Below are 22,245 nucleotides of genomic sequence, written 5' to 3' on the forward strand. Positions count from 1 at the left end.
TGTGGGCCCTGCCCAAAAGCAGTGTCCCCATGTGAGACGCAAGCTCAGTCATTCCTCGGTCAGAAACGGTGTGCTACGGCACAGTCACAAATCCACGGCTACAGCTCAGCTTTTAAACGTGCTTTTGGAGAAGGCGTTCAGTTATGACCGAGAGCATAGCTTGGTGCTGGGAGCAGAGTCGTTTCCCTCTCCCTAGGCTGGCTATAGAGACAGTGGTGTGATGTAGTGCCATGACAGAGACTGTCTCAGCTTGCTTTGTGCACGAGTGCGTGTGTGCGATGTACTGCTATGATAGAGAATCAGAGTCCTCGCTGTGTCTTGGTATGAGCCGAAGGGCTCTCCGTCTATCTATCTGTTTTTTAAATGTGTCGGCCCGGGCTACTGGTTTCATTCTACAGTTCCCCTGGCTGGATCTGATCGTCTCGAGGTTTAACACATCACTGCCGGTTAGAGGGGATAATGGTGCTGGAGGTACAGTTGTGTGTGTGTGCGTGTGTGTGTGTGTGTGTGTGTGTGTGTGTGTGTGTGTGTGTGTGTGTGTGTGTGTGTGTGTGAGCAGTCTTCCCGTTTCTCTGTACCACACGCTCATTTGACTATTACCTGTCAGTGTGAGTGTGTCTGTGTTACCTGCTGTCTGCGGGCAGCCACATAGTTGAGCTTCACCATCTCCTTGCCAAACTCCTTGAAGCGGTTGGCCAGGTCCTGCTCGTTGGTGGCATTTTTCACTGCCTCCAAGGCCTCCTCCACCTGTCACACGCACACATGCACACGCACACACACACACACACACACACACACACACACACACACACACACACACACACACAGATATTTAACATTTGTAAAAAGTGTATGGACATAGCTAACCTCTGAACCTTAAGGCTTTCTATTAAGTATTTTCATTAAGAGACAAAACTTCAGCTACAGATGTAGGCTCTCAATTTGAGCCAGTTTGCTTCAGCAGGGAAATAATCCTCCAGCAACAATGTCATGTGAATTAGTATGTGGATTATAATTAATGGACATTTTTGTAGGGGTAGAACAAAAAATCTGGTCTGAAATTTCAAAGGGGAAATTACAAACTTCAGAAGCCTTATTAAATCTCAAATACACTACACGTTTTAAATGTCTTGCATTGCAGGAAAGTTCTCCTGCATCAGGGTGATCAAATTAAATCCTACACCTGTATAAAAAATAATAAGGCTTTGCTTGGCGGGATCAAAATGAAGGTAAGATTTTTTTTAGTGTGGCCATTAACTTGTGTGAGTTTTTTAAATGGTCCCCTTTTAGCGATCCTCATCCCTGTATGTGCTGGTCCATCATTATTCTCAACTACTTTCTGTAGCCGTTATGAAAGAGCAGACAGAGGCTGTAATGGAAAGAGAGAGTGAGAGAGAGAGAAAGGGAGAAAGATAAGAGAGAGAGAGAAAGAAAGAAGAAAAAGAGAGGGAGAGAGAGAAAAGGTGAAAGATAAGAGAGAGAGAAAGAAAGAAAGAAAGAAGAAAGAGAGAGGGAGAGAGAGAAAAGGAGAAAGACAAGAGAGATAGAGAAAGAAAGAAGAAAGAGAGAGGGAGAGAGAGAAAAGGAGAAAGACAAGAGAGATAGAGAAAGAAAGAAGAAAGAGAGAGGGAGAGAGAGAGAAAAGAGAAAGAGAGAGAGAGAGAAAGAAAGAGTAAAATAGAGAGGAGAGAGAGAGAGAACTTATAAGTGGCCTTTGATGGCGAAGCTTAGGCACAGACTGGAGTTAAGCCCCCTCTCGGCTCCCGGGGACACCCTAAATGTTCTAGAAGATGAACTGTCTGAGAGTGTGTGTGTGTGTGTGTGTGTGTAGGTCTGGGCAGTTGTACCAGCACTGCACTGGATCACAATAAAAGCACTACAGCCCAAATCCTAACTTGTGACATGTATGTGTCCTGTAAACATAAAGGCTTCATAACCCTTCCATCTAAGCGGTGTGACATGTACAGTAGGTGTGGTTCATATCTCCTTGTTCCGTATAGAGGGTATCCATTATATCACATCCTGTCTGTCTGTCTGTCTGTCTGCCTGTCTGCCTGTCTGTCTGTCTCTGTGTGTGTGTGTGTGTGTGTGTGTGTGTGTGTGTGTGTGTGTGTGTGTGTGTGTGTGTGTGTGTAAGCTCCAGCACGTGTGTGTGCTCTACTAAGGAGGTTCTGGCTCATATATATGCTAATCTATGGCCCAGGGGGAGCGTAGAGCTCTCAGGGATCAGCGGTGATCAGTGGCGCTGTGGATTAGAGCAGGGCATGCTGGGATACACTGGGGAGGGGATGGGACAGGACATGGGGAAGTTACTCACTGAAGGTGTCCAAGAACGCCTCTATGGATCGCAAAAGGCATTTGAACTCCTAGTGTGTTTTGATACAGTGTCCGTCCACATACTAGGTGAAGAGAAAAGAAGTGTCCTGCATGCATCCTAAATGCCACACTATTCTCTATGCACTACTCTGACCAAGGCCCATGACTAAGAGGACAGAGTGACTGTACTTACTAAAGATGCTGACTATTCTGTAACCTGTAGTATGTCCCTGTTGATAGCCAAAGGCTGGGGGGGGGGTGGTACAGTAGTGGTTGGCTCACCCCAAAGCTTGAGTGTGTGTGTGTGTGTGTGTGTGTGTGTGTGTCCTGCTGGATCTATCTACAAAGGCCAGCTGACTTTGTAGCTGGTAGGGGAGCCACTCTGTGGCGCGTTTAAAGATATGCAAACTAGCCGACAGCGACTTCAAACAGCCTTCGTTCACAGCGTTTGAATAAAAGTTAAGAGGTTACGACGGGGTCCTAGACCAAAGGTTTGTACTCAGACGCATAAGTTCCACCTTAGGTGCTTAATCAAACCATTGGAAGCATGGGGTGACAATCACAGAGGTTTGAAACACACAAACTTCACTATCACTTCAGAATATATCCCATGGGATGGGGTGCATCTCAATCTCTTCCGGATGAGACAAGGAGTGGTTGCCACTTAAGGCAATTGAGATGTGTCCCTTGTATCAGTGGAGAAGAGCAAAAGGACATTGTTACAGAGTAGTCGTAGACTATGAGTCTACGTACAATTTTCAGGTGGGCCAGCAGCCTCATGACGTCGGCCATGTCGGCCAGGATGAGCAGGCGGGTGACGGCGGAGAGCAGGGCGCGGGCAGCCCTCACCATGGTGCCCCGCTTCACTGAGGAGCAGGGGTCGTCAGCAAACTCCTGGGAGGCCACGCGCATTGAATCACCTGCAGAGGGGGATCAGAGTGAGATAGATAGAGAGAGAGAGAGAGAGAGAGAGACAGAGAGACAGAGAGAGAGAGAGAGAGAGAGAAAGAGAGAGAGAGAGAGAGAGAGAGAGAGAGAGATGTGGCTGAAGTTGGAGGTGTGTCAGCAGCGAAATCACACCAGATAGACTACAGTATTCGACGTTTGTCCAGGTCCCCAAGACATCGGGAGAAGCCTTCAATAGAGTCCACTAGGGGAAACGTGAGCATGTATTACCATCTAGTAGGTGTGGTGGATGGGGATATAGAGGAAGGGCTTAAACCACAGGCAGTTTTTTATTTATTTTCTTCCGTTTTAACCTTATTCCAAACCTTTACCCTTACCTTAACCTTCCAAACCTTTACCTTTACACTTACCTTAACCTTCCAAGCCTTTACCTTTACCTTAACCTTCCAAGCCTTTACCTTTACCTTAACCTTCCAAACCTTTACATTTACCTTAACCTTCCAAACCTTTACCCTTACCTTAACCTTCCAAACCTTTACCTTCACCCTTGCCTTAACCTTACAAACCTTTACCCTTACCTTAACCTTCCAAACCTTTACCTTTACCCTTACCTTAACCTTCCAAACCTTTACCTTTACCCTAACCTTCCAAATCTTTACCTTTACCCTTACCTTAACCTTCCAAGCCTTTACCCTTACCTTAACCTTCCAAACTTTTACCCTTACCTTAACCTTCCAAACCTTTACCCTTACCTTAACCTTCCAAACCTTTACTTTACCTTAACCTTCCAAGCCTTTACCCTTACCTTAACCTTCCAAACATTTACCCTTACCTTAACCTTCCAAACCTTTACCTTCACGTTACAAACCTTTACCTTTACCTTAACCTTCCAAACCTTTACCTTTACCCTTACCTTAACCTTCCAAGCCTTTACCTTTACCTTAACCTTCCAAGCCTTTACCTTTACCTTAACCTTCCAAGCCTTTACCCTTAACCTTCCAAACCTTTACATTTACCTTAACCTTCCAAACCTTTACCCTTACCTTAACCTTCCAAACCTTTACCTTCACCCTTGCCTTAACCTTACAAACCTTTACCCTTACCTTAACCTTCCAAACCTTTACCTTTACCCTTACCTTAACCTTCCAAACCTTTACCTTTACCCTAACCTTCCAAATCTTTACCTTTACCCTTACCTTAACCTTCCAAGCCTTTACCCTTACCTTAACCTTCCAAACTTTTACCCTTACCTTAACCTTCCAAACCTTTACCCTTACCTTAACCTTCCAAACCTTTACTTTACCTTAACCTTCCAAGCCTTTACCCTTACCTTAACCTTCCAAACATTTACCCTTACCTTAACCTTCCAAACCTTTACCTTTACCTTAACGTTACAAACCTTTACCCTTACCTTAACCTTCCAAACCTTTACCTTTACCTTAACAAACCTTTACCCTTACCTTAACTTTCCAAACCTTTACCTTTACCCTTACCTTAACCTTCCAAGCCTTTACCCTTACCTTAACCTTCCAAACCTTTACCCTTACCTTAACCTTCCAAACCTTTACCCTTACCTTAACCTTCCAAACCTTTACCCTTACCTTAACCTTCCAAGCCTTTACCCTTACCTTAACCTTCCAAACCTTTACCCTTACCTTAACATTCCAAACCTTTACCGTTACCTTAACCTTCCAAACATTTACCTTAACCTTCCAAACCTTTACCCTTACCTTAACCTTTCCAAACCTTTACCCTTACCTTAACCTTCCAAACCTTTACCCTTACATTAACCTTCCAAACCTTTACCCTTACATTAACCTTTCAAACATTTACCTTTACCTTAACCTTCCAAACCTTTACCTTTACCTTAACATTCCAAACCTTTACCTTTATCTTAACATTCCAAACCTTTACCTTTACCTTAACGTTACAAACCTTTACCCTTACCTTAACCTTCCAAACCTTTACCTTTACCTTAACCTTCCAAACCTTTACCCTTACCTTAACCTTCCAAACCTTTACCTTTACCCTTACCTTAACCTTCCAAACCTTTACCTTTACCTTAACATTCCAAACCTTTACCTTAACATTCCAAACCTTTACCTTTACCTTAACGTTACAAACCTTTACCCTTACCTTAACCTTCCAAACCTTTACCTTTACCTTAACCTTCCAAACCTTTACTTTACCTTAACGTTACAAACCTTTACCCTTACCTTAACCTTCCAAACCTTTACCTTTACCCTTACCTTAACCTTCCAAACCTTTACCTTTACCTTAACATTCCAAACCTTTACCTTAACATTCCAAACCTTTACCTTTACCTTAACGTTACAAACCTTTACCCTTACCTTAACCTTACAAACCTTTACCTTTACCTTAACCTTCCAAACCTTTACTTTACCTTAACGTTACAAACCTTTACCCTTACCTTAACCTTCCTAACCTTCCAAATCTTTACCTTTACCCTTACCTTAACCTTCCAAGACTTTACCCTTACCTTAACCTTCCAAACCTTTACCCTTACCTTAACATTCCAAACCTTTACCGTTACCTTAACCTTCCAAACATTTACCTTAACCTTCCAAACATTTACCTTAACCTTCCAAACCTTTACCCTTACCTTAACCTTTCCAAACCTTTACCGTTACCTTAACCTTCCAAACCTTTACCCTTACATTAACCTTCCAAAACCTTTACCCTTACATTAACCTTTCAAACCTTTACCTTTACCTTAACCTTCCAAACCTTTACCTTTACCTTAACATTCCAAACCTTTACCTTTACCTTAACGTTACAAACCTTTACCCTTACCTTAACCTTCCAAACCTTTACCTTTACCTTAACCTTCCAAACCTTTACTTTACCTTAACGTTACAAACCTTTACCCTTACCTTAACCTTGCAAACCTTTACCTTTACCCTTACCTTAACCTTCCAAACCTTTACCTTTACCTTAACATTCCAAACCTTTACCTTAACATTCCAAACCTTTACCTTTACCTTAACGTTACAAACCTTTACCCTTACCTTAACCTTCCAAACCTTTACCTTTACCCTTACCTTAACCTTCCAAACCTTTACCTTTACCTTAACATTCCAAACCTTTACCTTAACATTCCAAACCTTTACCCTTACCTTAACCTTCCAAACCTTTACCTTTACCCTAACCTTCCAAATCTTTACCTTTACCCTAACCTTAACCTTCCAAGCCTTTACCCTTACCTTAACCTTCCAAACTTTTACCTTTACCCTTACCTTAACCTTCCAAACCGTTACCCTTACCTTAACCTTCCAAACCTTTACTTTACCTTAACCTTCCAAACATTTACCCTTACCTTAACCTTCCAAACCTTTACCTTTACCTTAACGTTACAAACCTTTACCCTTACCTTAACTTTCCAAACCTTTACCCTTTACCCTTACCTTAACCTTCCAAACCTTTACTTTACCTTAACCTTCCAAGCCTTTACCCTTACCTTAACCTTCCAAACCTTTACCCTTACCTTAACCTTCCAAACCTTTACCCTTACCTTAACATTCCAAACCATTCCAAATTTCTGTTTTAACAACCTTAATCCTTATCTACTTTCACTTCCCATCGGGTTTAACATGGTTTTTTAATGACTACCTCATCTCTGTACCCACACATTTAATTATCTGTAAGGTACCTCAATTGGCAAGTGAATTTCAAACACAGATTCAACCACAAAGACCAGGGAGGTTTCCAATGTCTCGCAAAGAAGGGAACAGCCTGTTGGTAGCAGGCATTGAATATCCATTTGAGCATGGTGAAGTAATTAATTACATTTGGGACGGTGTATCAATACACCCAGTCACTACAAATATAGAGGTGTCCTTCCTAACTAAGTTGCCCGGAGAGGAAGGAAACTACTCAGGGATTTCACCATGAGGCCAATGGTGACTTTGCAACAGTTACAGAGTTTAATGCCTGAGATAGGAACAAATTGAGGATGGATCAACAACATTGTAGTTACCCCACAGTACTAACCTAATTGACAGAGTGAAAAGAAGCAAGCATGTATAGAATACAAATATTCCTAAACATGCATCCTGTTTGCAACAAGGCATTATGTTTGGAGCAAATCCAACACAACACATCACCGAGTACCACTCTTCATATTTTCAAGCATGGCGGTGGCTGCATCATGTTATTGGTATGCTTGTCATCGGCAAGGTCTAGGGAGTTTTGTAGGATAAAAATACATGGAATAGAGCTAAGTACATGCTCTCAGTTACTGGTGTAAAGCAGTCTAAAGCCAAATCTGCACTGGAGTTGCTTACCAAGAAGATAGTGAATGTTCCTGAGTGACCAAAATACAATTTTGAGTTACATCTTCTTGAAAATCTATGGCAAGAACATTTCTGCCTAGCCATGATCACCAACATCTTGACAGAGCTTGAATAACTTTGTAAACAATAAGGGGCAAACATTTCACAATCCAGGTGTGCAAATCTCTCATAGACTCACAGATGTAATCAATGCCAAAGGTGTCTCTAACATGTATTGACTAAGGAAGCTGAATACTTATGCAACGACTATATTTTAGTTATAAAATGTTTGTTAAACTTAAAAAAAAATGTTTAATAAAGTATTCCACTTTGACATTAAGACATGTTTGTGTAGACTGTTGACATAAAATTTAAATAAATCCATTTTGATAACATTTTGTAACAATAAACTGTGAAGAAATCCAAAGCGCCTGAATACTTTCGCAATACACTGTGTGTGTTCACGCTTGACCTTTCACTGTTTATGGGAAAGCTCTCTCCTCATGAGGAAACGAATCCATCAGGCTGAATCCCTGGCTGCCAATGAGACCAGGAAGAACTAGCTAGCTGACCTTGAGCTACAGGAAGGGACAGCAGACCCAGTCACACCCCATTGGGGGGGGGATCAGAAATGTCCACAATCCACATCCCATTAAGTCCCATTATAAGGGTGTGGCCTACAAAAAAAGGTTGTATCCGTCCCAAATGCGCCTTAGTCAAAAGTAGTGCACTATTAAGGGAATAGAGTGCCATTTTGGATGCAGATAATGAGCGAGGGGATTGTTGACACTGACGGGGCACTATTTTAGAAGATTGAAATGGTGTCTGGTTCTCTATTCGGTGACTAATCCATGACAGTAACAGTCCTTTATTGAAGGATCAACCACTATTTGAATGTACATTTGTTCATGACTTTTTAAATGATATAGTCGCGAGGAACTGTGTCAAGAACTACCATACATGGAGCTTTTCAACTGAAAGCCCACGTCCAGTTCACCCACTTTAGGCTCCCACTGCCTGAAGATCATACTGACATTTTATTTGTTTTGCGTTCTCACTCTGTATTTATGGAGAATTCAGACAGGCAAATGAAACAGGAGCTAGCAGGAGTACCGTGTGGAAAGAGAGGTCCTTGCCCATAAACCCTTGAAGCTAAAGGTTATTTTAACAGTGTGCAGCCCGAGCCACCATCAAACCTATAATCTTGTCTATAACCCTCTGAGTCCTATCGTCCAATCGTCTCCTCCTGATTACATTATGGATGCTGATTTCAGACTGCGGCGATTCACTAAGCCCACCAAACTGTCACCGTAACGCACGCACACACGCGCACACACACAAACTCTCACACGCACACTGCCTGCCTCGGCACCGGCCTGGAACGATGAGTTATGATGGGTGTGTGTGTGTGTGTGTGCGTGTGTGCGTGTGTGCGTGTGTGCTTGCTTGCTTTTCTGTGTATGACCTATGGATGTATCTGTACTTTAGGGCTTTAAGGGGAGCCAGTCAGTGTAATCAGTCAGTGGATTTATGAATCAGAAGGCCTCAGACAGGGAGAGTATTCCCGAGTGAGACTAAAGCTCTGCTCTGTCTGAGGTTAGCCTGTTCCCTTAACTGTGCCCATATCTGACAATTAGAGTTGTCAATGCAGCACAAACAGATCTGGGATCAGGCTAGTCTGAGGTGACTCCTAATTACCTCTCTAGATCCAACGACTGGGGTTTTCATGGGAGCCACTGTAAGATATACCTCTAGTGCCATTCTGTCTAGGACTATACTATGGCTTCCCCTTACATGAACCAAGCTGGATTGCATTTGAACCATCATACAGCATACTTGTTCTCTACGGCAGACATATATGATGTACAGATAAAGTGTGATGAAGGGAACGTACAAACACAACTCCTTCTCTCTGTTCTGTCTACGAATTCCACATGGTTCCCTGGGTTACGACATTACAACCTCTGGCCTTCTGTGCTTGTGTGGTTGCGTGGGCCACGCAGGAGGAGGCTGCCACCTATGCAACCACCACCACAGGGCTAAAACTAAGGGAGCTTTTCAGCTCACTACCACCACTCAGGAAGAAGCAAAATGGTTCCCTGGTTTCCTAGCGCGTTGATGTAATGTAGATTAAGATTGCAGCACACTGCGCACACGAAGAGAAGTTCGGGCTAGGAAGTGTACACTTACTACTAAACATGCAGAATACAACACGTGAATACTGTTGTAGATACTGTACATACACATGGGAATACAGTGCCTTCAGAAAGTATTCACACCCCTTTGCTTTTTTCTATATTTTGTTGTTACAAAGTGGGATTAAAATAATTTGTATTTTTTTGTCAACTACACAAAATACCCTGTAACGTCAAAGTGGAAGAAAAATTCTAACATTTGAAAAAAATAGTATGAAAAATGAAACACTAATATATCTTGATTCTATAAGTAGTCAACCCCCTGAGTCAATAGTTAGATGCACATTGCAAAATGCCAAACAAACTCACATTCCAAAACAAAACCACGTGTCCATGCAAGTCATTTGTTTAAAAATCCATGTATGATTATTATGAAGTATAACCTGTGTGTCCCAATCCTCATATTACTTTTGCATTGGTCTTCCAACAACATGTGGGAGGAAACAGTGCAATAGCCTCTCTATTTGAATAGATTATAGCCTATATCCCGGGTATAGCCCCTGTCTCCCCTAATCTGCTTCGTATGCGCTCATAAATGCTCTGCTACTCACAGACTGTTTCAGAGATCTCAAGTTATGATGCTGCGTGCATTTCATCAAATGCTCACAGTCAATCAACTATAATACATGTTTTTAAAAAAAACCTAGCCCTTGCCAATGACAAGCATACCCATAACATGATGCAGCCACCACCATGCTTGAAAATATTAAGAGTGGTACTCAGTGATGTGTTGTGTTGGATTTGCTCCAAACATAATGCTTTGTATTCAGGAAATAAAGCTATTTTCTTTGACACATTTTTTGCAGTTTTACCTTAATGCCTTGTTGCAAACAGGATGCATGTTTTGGAATATTTGTATTCTATACATGCTTCCTTCATTTCATTCTGTCAATTAGGTTAGTACTGTGGGGTAACTACAATGTTGTTGATCCATCCTCAGTTTTTTCCTATCACAGCCATCACAGCCAGTGACTGAGTGTATTGATACACAATTCAAAGTGTAATTAATTACTTCACCATGCTCAAATGGATATTCAATGCTTGCCACCAACAGGTTGTTCCCTTCTTTGTGAGACATTCCGTTCAGAAGGATGACTGTATCTTTGAAGTGTCTGGGTGGTTTAATACGTAATCCACAGCACAATTATTAACTTGACAATGCTTAAAGAGAAATCCAATGGCTGATTTGTTATTGTTACCAATCTACCAATCACTGCCCATCTTTATGAGGATTTCGAAAAGCTCCCTGGTCTTTGTAGTCGACAATCTTCCACTTTGACATTATGGAGTATTTTGTGTAGATTGGAAAAATGACAATGAAATCCATTTGAATCCCACTTCGTAAAACACAATAACATGGGAAGAACTCCAAGGGGTCTGAATACTTTGTGAAACACACACACACACGCGCACACGCGCGCACACGCATACACACACACACACACACACACACACACACACTCCCTGGCTAGTCTGTCCTCTCCCTCTTTCCCTATGTCAGTGTTCCTTCAATTCCGTTTCTCCATTTTCTCTTCTTCCACTCTCATCCTCATGCTCTCGTTCACACTCTTTCTCCCTCACCCATGGCTTAACTAGGGCACAAGTGGAAACTCTGATCAAAGCTCGGTGAGGAATTGCACGGCCCAGTGTGCCACTGATCCATTTCATGGATCTGGAATGGTGTCAAGTCTGTCTGCAGTGCACACTATGAAATGTGAGGAAACTGTAGATGTTGAGAGCCGGATGGATGATGAATATGTGTACAACAGCTGCCGGTGGTAAGCCCCGACTTTTCTTTCTGCTGATCTGAGTATTGAACATACAGTACAATCCAATTCCAATCGGAGGAAAACATCAGCTTCGAGCCAGGGCTCATTGAACTTCATTCAGCCGTTGAAGGGGACTTAACTTACAGACGGGAAAACAACTGTAAGGGACTTCATAGACGACGTTGACCATCCTGAAAGGAAACCTTCCCAATACGATAACACAGCACTATTTGACGAGGCGTAGTGTTACACATTGGAGAACGGTGAGGGTTGTACCGAGCCACAGGCTTTCGGCGTGACCTGTTTACAAATGGCTGAATCACAGCCCTTCAACAGGCATCTATAGCCTATACGGTGTTCCAACACTGCGGAGGCGGTGGTGCTACCGACCACGGACAATCAAAGCATTAACGTTGCGTGACTGTGGAGTAAACATCTCGGGATCGTTACATTCTCCAAAGCCAAGGCCAGGGCCCGAGCTTAATGGGTATCAATCAGAGGAACGTATCACACTTTCCCTCTCTTACACACACACACTCATGGACACCCAGACATGCACACACACGCACGCACGCACGCACACACACAAACAAACAAACACACACACATGCACGCACACACACACACAGACACACACACACACACACTCTCTCCTCCTGCTTCTAATCCATCAAGAGAGAGGGAACGTTTGATCGCCCCATTACTCTGACCCGCCGAGCGCTTAACCACTGGGAAATGAGATTTTGGATCTCGGGATTCGGAAAACCAAACGACAGTCCACGCTCGGTAAGACTTTCCCCTAAACCTTTAGCGTGGTTTAGAGGGTTTGTGTCTGCATATGCGTATTTCAATTCCAAACACTTGAAAGTAAGTCAAACACCAAAACAAAGCTATACAGTATTCCCTGGGAGAGAAAAGTTAGCAGTCATGCTAAGCCTGGGAAGTGTGTAATGGGGCCAGGGATGAGTGTGTGTGTGAAATGGACGGTCGGCTATAGAGGCGAGGCTACAACTAGGGTAGTGCATTTCCTTTGAATGTCCTGCTTATTCCCACCTGATTTCGGCAATCTTTCAACAGGAATTTCTCCAAACCTGGGAAGTTTGGTGGAAGTTACAGGAATTTTGCAACCGATGGTCACGTGTAGAATCAGATTTGCGTAGAACGGAGAGGGTTTAGACTGGCGTGAGCAAATCCAGCACCAGAGGGTGCAAGAGAAAAAGACAAGATATATTGTTTTCAACTCTGGGCTTCAAACTCACTTTCAAATACCTCACTTTGACTCTTTGCTGTTTACTGTCTTTTGAATGGCAGATGAGAAAAATACCACTTTGTTTCAAGGGCACCAGACCCATCCTCAACCATTGATTAGTGAACATTTTGGATTGGATGTTATTGGACCTGGCCAGGGCCAAGTATTGAGCCAATTAAACCAATTAGGACCTTTCCCAACTGGCATCCTATTCCCTATATAGTGCACTACGTTCGACCAGGGACTGAACTGGGTGCCATTTAGGAAGCATCCTCTATCTTCTTGAAGGTCAAATTACACAGCAGTTTGGTGTATTTTTATATAGGGACAGAGGTGGCACATGTTTCAGCTGAGGGGGCCAAGCCCCCTTTCGCCTCCAGGTTTAACCGGGCCTGCAAGCAGAGCTGTTTTTATCAAGACACAAATATCCTGTACTTTTTATTTGGGTGAATAGGCACATACAGACACAGCTTGGCTACATTGTAACTGCAAAGCATATCGGTGCGCCCGCATGGGGCTCAGCCAGGACGGTTGCTTTTCTAACTGAATGAAAACATTTTAACAATGTGATTGAACTGATTGAAGATGGGAAAATGTATATATGCAGAATAGTGTTAACTGCCTGTAAATAGCTTGGGGGAGGGGGGGGGGGTTATTTCATAGATTTAATTAATGTAATATGAGGCCTCCTGATTATTTCTCACTATCTACTTGCAAGCTATTCATTGACAGCCTGCATGCTACCAGAGTCTGCACCACAGCGCAGGCTAATCCGACATGCCCGCTAATCAGACATGCCCGTGTTCATCAGCGTTCTTACAGGCAAAGTGAAATAAATCAATACATTTTCTCGTGATGCACGCAGCTCAAATTTTATATACAGAGCCTTCAGAGAGTATTCACACCCCTTTACTTTTTCCACATTTGGTTATTTTACAGCCTGAATTTAAAATGGATTTTTGTCACTGGCCTACCGTAATGTTAAAGTGAAATTATGTTTTTTTTTTTATGTTTACAAATTAATAAAAAAATCAAAACTGAAATGTCTTGAGTCAATAAGTATTTAACCCCTTTGTTATGGCAAGCCTAAATGAGTTCAGGAGTAAAAACTTGATTAATAAGTTGCATGGACTCACTTTCTGTGCAATAATAGTGTTTAACATGATTTTTGAAAGACTTCCTCATCTCCGTACCCCACACCTTACATATCTGTAAGGTCCCTCAATCAAGCAGTACATTTCAAACACAGTTTCAACCACAAAGACCAGGGAGGTTTTCCAATGCCTCGCAAAGAAGGGCACCTATTGGTAGATGGGTAAAAATAAAAAATCAGACATTGAATATCCCTTTGAGCATAGTGAAGTTATTAATTACACTTTGGATGGTGTATCAATACACCCAGTCACTACAAAGATACAGGCGTCCTTCCCAACTCAGTTGCCGGAGAAGAAAGAAACTGCTCAGGGATTACAACATGAGGCCAATCGTGACTTTAAAACAGTTACAGACTATAATGGCTGTGATTACAACATTGTAGTTACTCTATAATACTAACGTAATTGACAGAGTGAAAAGAAGGAAGCCTGTACAGAATAAAAATATTCCAAAACATGCACCCTGTTTGCAACAAGGCACTCAAGTAACACTGCAAATATGGGGGAAAAGCAATTCAAGCAATTTTCCTGAATACAAATAGTCATGTTTGTGGCAAATCTAATACAACTCACTACTGAGTACAGCTCTCTTTATTTTTCAAGCATAGTGGTGGCTGCATCCTGTTATGGGTATGCTTGTAATCGCAAAGGACCGGGGAGTTTTTCAGAATAAAAATAAACGGAATGGAGATATAGTAAAATGGTAAATGGTAAAATGATATAAAAAAGTGGTAAATGACATTTTAATGGCATCGGACCGAGGCTCTGCATCTGTCCTCGTGCTCCTAGACCTTAGTGCTGCTTTTGATACCATCGATCACCACATTCTTTTGGAGAGATTGGAAACCCAAATTGGTCTACACGGACAAGTTCTGGCCTGGTTTAGATCTTATCTGTCGGAAAGATATCAGTTTGTCTCTGTGAATGGTCTGTCCTCTGACAAATCAACTGTAAATTTCGGTGTTCCTCAAGGTTCCGTTTTAGGACCACTTTTGTTTTCACTATATATTTTACCTCTTGGGGATGTTATTCGAAAACATAATGTTAACTTTCACTGCTATGCAGATGACACACAGCTGTACATTTCAATTAAACATGGTGAAGCCCCAAAATTGCCCTTGCTAGAAGAATGTGTTTCAGACATAAGGAAGTGGATGGCTGCAAACTTTCTACTTTTAAACTCGGACAAAACAGAGATGCTTGTTCTAGGTCCCAAGAAACAAAGAGATCTTCTGTTGAATCTGACAATTAATCTTAATGGTTGTACAGTCGTCTCAAATAAAACTGTGAAGGACCTCGGCGTTACTCTGGACCCTGATCTCTCTTTTGAAGAACATATCAAGACCATTTCAAGGACAGCTTTTTTCCATCTACGAAACATTGCAAAAATCAGGAACTTTCTGTCCAAAAATGATGCAGAAAAATTAATCCATGCTTTTGTCACTTCCAGGTTAGACTACTGCAATGCTCTACTTTCCGGCTACCCGGATAAAGCACTAAATAAACTTCAGTTAGTGCTAAATACGGCTGCTAGAATCCTGACTAGAACCCAAAAATTTGATCATATTACTCCAGTGCTAGCCTCTCTACACTGGCTTCCTGTCAAAGCAAGGGCTGATTTCAAGGTTTTACTGCTAACCTACAAAGCATTACATGGGCTTGCTCCTATCTATCTCTCTGATTTGGTCCTGCCGTACATACCTACACGTACGCTACGGTCACAAGACGCAGGCCTCCTAATTGTCCCTAGAATTTTTAAGCAAACAGCTGGAGGCAGGGCTTTCTCCTATAGAGCTCCATTTTTATGGAACGGTCTGCCTACCCATGTCAGAGACGCAAACTCGGTCTCAACCTTTAAGTCTCTACTGAAGACTCATCTCTTCAGTGGGTCATATGATTGAGTGTAGTCTGGCCCAGGAGTGGGAGGTTGAACGGAAAGGCTCTGGAGCAACGAACCACCCTTGCTGTCTCTGCCTGGCCGGTTCCCCTCTTTCCACTGGGATTCTCTGCCTCTAACCCTATTACAGGGGCTGAGTCACTGGCTTTACTGGGGCTCTCTCATGCCGTCCCTGGAGGAGGTGCGTCACCTGAGTGGGTTGAGTCACTGATGTGGTCATCCTGTCTGGGTTGGCGCTCCCCCCCCCCCCCTTAAGTTGTGCCGTGGCGGAGGTCTTTGTGGGCTATACTCAGCCTTGTCTCAGGATGGTAAGTTGGTGGTTGAAGATATCCCTCTAGTGGTGTGGGGGCTGTGCTTTGGCAAAGTGGGTGGGGTTATATCCTTCCTGTTTGGCCCTGTCCGGGGGTGTCCTCGGAGTGGGCCACAGTGTCTCCTGACCCCTCCTGTCTCAGCCTCCAGTATTTATGCTGCAGTAGTTTATGTGTCGGGGGGCTAGGGTCAGTTTGTTATATCTGGAGTACTTCTCCTGTCCTATTCGGTGTCCTGTGTGAATCTAAGTGTGCGTTCTCTAATTCTCTCCTTCTCTCTTTCTCTCTCTCGGAGGACCTGAGCCCTAGGACCATGCCCCAGGACTACCTGACATGATGACTCCTTGCTGTCCCCAGTCCACCTGGCTGTGCTGCTGCTCCAGTTTCAACTGTTCTGCCTTATTATTATTCGACCATGCTGATCATTTATGAACATTTGGCCATGTTCTGTTATAATCTCCACCCGGCACAGCCAGAAGAGGACTGGCCATCCCACATATGCTCTCTCTAATTCTCTCTTTCTTTCTCTCTCTCGGAGGACCTGAGCCCTAGGACCATGCCCCAGGACTACCTGACATGATGACTCCTTGCTGTCCCCAGTCCACCTGACTGTGCTGCTGCTCCAGTTTCAACTATTCTGCCTTATTATTATTCGACCATGCTGGTCATTTATGAACATTTGAACATCTTGACCATGTTTTGTTATAATCTCCACCCGGCACAGCCAGAAGAGGACTGGCCACCCCACATAGCCTGGTTCCTCTCTAGGTTTCTTCCTAGGTTTTGGCCTTTCTAGGGAGTTTTTCCTAGCCACCGTGCTTCTTCACCTGCATTGCTTGCTGTTTGGGGTTTTAGGCTGGGTTTCTGTACAGCACTTTGAGATATCAGCTGATGTACGAAGGGCTATATAAAATACATTTGATTTGATTTGATTTGATTTAGTAAAACGAAAGTTAGAGAATGTGCCAATAGTAAAAAGCCCACACGGGGCATGTCCACATTTAAATATTATACTGGACAAAGAAGGGAAGTGGACAAAGATGCAGGCTACTGTGCAACTCACTTTTCAGGTAGGATGCAATTTTTTAAAACTTAATACATTTTTTGGTATTCATAATAATTTGTTTTATCATTGTTATCACAGTATACCATTGTTATTATTCTGGGCATATTTGTTACTCTAAACCAGTTCTTTAAATATTCAAAATGTGTTTTGTTTTATTCTGTTGAGACATTTTTGAATTCAAATCTGTCTATTTAATTGTGTGCTCCATATTTAGTTTAAGATAGGTTATATAAGTAGGCCTGTTGTAAAATACATATAATTAGCACATTGCTGTAATTGGTTAGGGACGGTAGGCACTAGACTTTCTTGTTAATTGCTGGACCTTTTGAGAAGGTATAAACCAGTTTGGAAGTGTTTTGTTTCATTCTGAGCCATTTTCTTTGGCCAAATCAAGTTCCAACTGTAATGGGTTTGCCACAATATAATATTCTGCTCGTATTTTACCTATAAAAATTGTCTCGACTTACTTTTTATAGTACCCTAATGAAAGCTTGGTGTGGTGTGGTTATTAACCTATTATACTGCAGGCCTATGATATGAAGGCAGTACCCACCAGCACTCCAACTCACTCTGACAGTTGACCTTGAGGCGAGGAATAATGTTTCAGTCCTACCAAAGTTACTCCTATATTCTGACAATATAATGCTCATCTTTCTAACAAAAATATGAACGAAGTAGCCTCCTTCGGTACACCTATATTTGTGTAGCAGATGCAGTAGGCTAGCCTACGTGACAAGGATAACTACATGTCTGTGTTGTAACATGCCGCCTGCATATCTCTCTATCTCCGGGGCTAGGCCTCAACTTCTCATGCTTTACATGTAGTTTTTCTAAATATTCATATCATACCGTGGACACCTAATCCTACAGGTCTATGCATGCAATGCTCTGATGGTGCTCAAATCTCTGACAGCTGAACCATGAGGTGGACAATTGTTGTTTGGGGAAAGTAAAAAGCAATAAAACAATAGGCTATAACGTTTTGTAATTCTTTACATCAAGACAAGGAATAGTGTTAGACTATAGGCTGTTTTTAAGGACACATAAACGTGGCTCATTTGGCCAACATCCATCGTTTATTGATGGTGCTGGCTGCGTGGGTGGATGCCCTAATGGGTTACGCACCCAATTCATATGATTTAGGGCAGGGTACCGGGCAGAGGCCGCCTACTGGGGACTATTTAACAGTCTGATGGCCTGCTCCAATAGAAGAAGAGGATAGTGCCAACTTCCTGTAGAAGGGCCTCCGTCAAATGTAATGACAGTAAATAAACGAGTTCTGGAAAAACCTGACAGGCATTAAAATGGAAAATGGAAAACGATATGTCTGCTTGTGTCCAGTGAGCCCTAACCGATGACATTAAATAATGCAAATACTGTACTCTGAAGCAGATAGCCTGCTGCAAAAGAGTCAAACACTTACGCTATTCTGCACTGACATTTTACTCAGCAAGGGAATCTAGCCTAATCAATGTCCATGTTAAAAACAGAACACATGACTGATAAGCAGGGTCTGAGTTCAACACAACCCTTTCTCCTCCACAGCTTGATAGCTACCACAGTAAATTGGCTACGATGACTGCACAAGAAAGCGAGATTGCTAAGTGCCTGCTTGAAGAGTGACACGGTTTAACTGAATCCAGACATTGTTTGTTGGGCAGGTGTTCTAGATTGAAGAGAGGAAGAGGAGGGGAATTTTCATGCAGTGAAAGAGAGAGACAGAGAGTGAGAGAGAAAGGGGGAGATCTCTCCCGATGCTGGTGCTTTTTCATTGAGGGCCCCTGCTGGGACCGACCTGGGCAATACACCAGAGCCAGACTAAGCTTTCAGCCTGGCAGACTCCATACAATGCTAAGGGTTTTAACATGGGCTTGGGGAGCTGTGTGGTGTGTGTGTGTGTGTGTGTGTGTGTGTGTGTGTGTGTGTGCGTGCATGCGTGCGTGTGTGAAAGGGCTTGTGTCTGAGAGAGCGTGTATGTGTATGTGGGTACGTGAGCGTGTGTGGATACGAGACAGTTGGAGCGTGATAAAGCAAGGTTTACAGACTGACAAGGTGACTTAAGGCTCAGAGCGAGAAAATATAATTGAAAAGTAGGACTCTTTTTAAGTTTGAAGGAAATAAAAGTACACACATGGGGGAATATTCAATCTGGGATACTACCTTTAAGTTCTCCAAGTTCCCCTTTCATGTGTTCTTCTGAAACATGCATGGGAAGCGCTCCAAACGGGGTGGAAGCATCCAGGCGCCGTTCAAGCTCCTAATACATAATGTCACAGCAGTTCCGGATGGGAATCAGAATACACCCTGGGGTCTGGAGAGCTTGCTGTCACATTCCATGAACAGTATACACCAGAAAAGTATGGTATGGTATCCCTGTGAGTACATTGGACTCTCTTCACCTTGCTGTCCCATTTAATGGATTCATATATCTCTAAACACAAGAGTACTACATGGTATGGTGTCCCTGTGCAGACATACCTTGCTTGCGGACGTCCTCCACGGCGAGGATGAGCTCCTCCTTGAGATCGTGGCTGTTCTTAGCGATCTGCTCGCCCTTCTCCAGGAAGTTCTGCGTGGCCTGCTCCACGGACAGGGCCAGCACGTGGGCCTTCTTGGAGCGCCCCTTCTTCTTACTGCTGGGCCCTTTGTTGCTGGTGTTCACCAGGGTGGTCACCTGACGGACGGAGAGGGAGAGGTTAGGACGGGAAGTGATGCTGTTATGTAGGCAGAACGAGACTTGGTTCTTTGTAAACGGCTCGGGTTTCTCAGCTACAACTCTACCATCCTCGCGTTCGTGATCTAGGAGAACAACAACTGTTCAGCCTAGCACATCTACGGTAAGTCAAAAGGAACAAAATAGATCCAAGAGGCTACATAGAGAAAATAACAGGTGCCAAAATGTTTGTATTAATGTTATAAAGCACTCTTATACAGCAATTGCTAGTTCAATGACCTGTGGGATATGTTGCTGACTGATCCCCCACTTCCTACGGCTTCCACTAGATGTCAACAGTCTTTAGAACCTTGTTTGATGCTTCTACTGTGAGGAGGGGGGAATGAGTGTTGAATGAGTCAGAGGTCAACCAGAGTGCCATGAGCTGATCACGCTAGCTCTCGTGCGAGTTAGCTTGTGTTCCATTGCATTTATACAGACAAAGGAATTCTCCGGTTGGAACATTATTGAAGATTTATGATAAAAACATCTTAAAGATTGATTCTATACTTGATTTGACATGTTTCTACGAACTGTAATATTACTTTTCGTCTGAACTTTCCACTGGACTTGCCCGGGCCTCGTGAGTTTGGATTGTGTACTAAACGCGCAAACAAAAAGGAGGTATTTGGACATAAATGATGGACTTTATCGAACAAATCAAACATTTATTGTGGAACTGGGATTCCTGGGAGTGCATTCTGATGAAAATCATCAAACGTAAGTGAATATTTATAATGCTATTTCTGACTTGTTGATATCTGTATGGCTTGTTTTGTTGTCTGAGCGCTGTACTCAGATTATTGCATGGTGTGCTTTTTGCAGACCTAACATAATTTTTTTGTGTGCTTTCATCGTAAAGCCTTTTTGAAATCGGACACGGTGGTGATATAAACTTGTTGTTAATCTTTACAATGGTATAAAATACCTCTATGTTTGAGGAATTTTAATTATGAGATTTCTGTTGTTTTGAATTTGGTGCCCTGCACTTTCACTGGCTGTTGTCATATCGATCCCGTTAGCAGGATCTAAGCCATAAGAAGTTGTTTAAGGACGCACACAAATAAGCCAGTGTGTTAGAAGGGCTAACAGCTAAATTTGTGTGAGTGATAAAAAGTAATATTGCTAAGTATGGAAAGTTTACTTTGAGGTAGAGTCCCAAATGTCACCCATAGTCCCTGTATCTAGTGCTATACTTTGGACCTGTTTAGGAAAACAGAAAACCTTATTGGGACAGATTCAGGAAGTACCTCTCTGTTCTTCAGAAACTGTGTAGTCAATTAGACACACCAGACTTAGTTTTAATGGTTCCCCAACGTCAGCGGATGTTGGTTCTCAAACTGCTACTCTACCAGTATAACCTACTGTACATCAGTTTGGAGTGAGACACATAGAGTATCGAAGAGAAAAGGCATCCTGAAACACGTGCCCAGATAAAGCACTAGAGAGAGGGAGATCTCTGCCGACGCTGGTGCCTTTTCATTGAAGGCCCCTGCTGGGACTGACCTGTGCAATACACCAGAGCCAAACTAAGCTTCCAGCCTGGCAGACTCCATACCACGCTGAGGGTTTTAACATGGGCCTGGGGCGCCGTGTGGTGTGAGCGGTGTATGTGTGTGTGCGTGAGAGAGCGTGTATGTGGGTACGCGAGCGTGTGTGGATACAAGTCAGTTGGAGCATGATAAAGCCAAGTTTACAGACTGGCAAGGTGACTTGAGAGAAAATATCATTGAAAAGTAGGACTCTTTTTAAGTTTGAAGGAAATAAAAGTACATACATGGGGGAATATTCAATCTGGGATACTCCCTTCAAGTTCTCCAAGTTCTCCTTTCATGTGTTCTTCTGAAACATGCATGGGAAGCTCTCCAAAGGGGGTGGAAGCATCCAGGCGCCGTTCAAGCTCCTAATAAATAATGTTACAGCAGTCAAAGAGTCATATTGCTAATTACAGAAAATTAACTTTGAGGTAGAGTCCCAAATGACATAGTCCCTATGTCTAGCACTCTACTTTTGACCTAGTTTGGAAAAACAGAAAACCTTATTGGGCAGATTCAGGAAGCACCTCTCTGTTCTTCAGAAACTGTGTAGTCAATTAGACACACCAGACTTGGTTTTAATGGTTCCTCAACGTCAGTGGATGTTGGTTCTAAAACTGCTACTCTACCCGTATAACCTACTGTACATCAGTTTGGAGTGAGACACATAGAGTATAGAAGAGAAAAGGCATCCTGAAGCACTAAATGAAACACGCGCCCAGCTAAAGCACTAGAGGGAATGTCCTTGTAAAATGTGCTGCCGTCTGGGGCCTGTTTTGCCAAAATCAGCTTGGGGGTAAATCGAGGAACAGGACTCCAAATCAAATTGGACCCTCAAGTCTGGC

At 42.9% G+C, this 22,245-nt stretch overlaps 1 protein-coding gene across 2 annotated transcripts in view; it reads right to left on the reverse strand.

The window, feature by feature from the left end:
• The window catches only part of ctnna2 (catenin (cadherin-associated protein), alpha 2), a 672,433-nt gene that overhangs the window by 491,394 nt on the left and 158,794 nt on the right, over nt 1-22,245 (reverse strand). For both annotated transcript variants that reach the window (XM_036933400.1, XM_036933401.1), the window contains 3 exons: nt 19,631-19,826; nt 3,070-3,236; nt 628-747 (listed from right to left, as the gene is read on the reverse strand). In XM_036933400.1, coding sequence (XP_036789295.1) covers nt 628-747; nt 3,070-3,236; nt 19,631-19,826 — 483 coding nt within the window. The remainder of the gene's footprint in view (nt 1-627; nt 748-3,069; nt 3,237-19,630; nt 19,827-22,245) is intronic.

This window comes from Oncorhynchus mykiss, chromosome 10, assembly GCF_013265735.2.
Source record: "Oncorhynchus mykiss isolate Arlee chromosome 10, USDA_OmykA_1.1, whole genome shotgun sequence".
Lineage (NCBI taxonomy): Eukaryota > Metazoa > Chordata > Actinopteri > Salmoniformes > Salmonidae > Oncorhynchus > Oncorhynchus mykiss.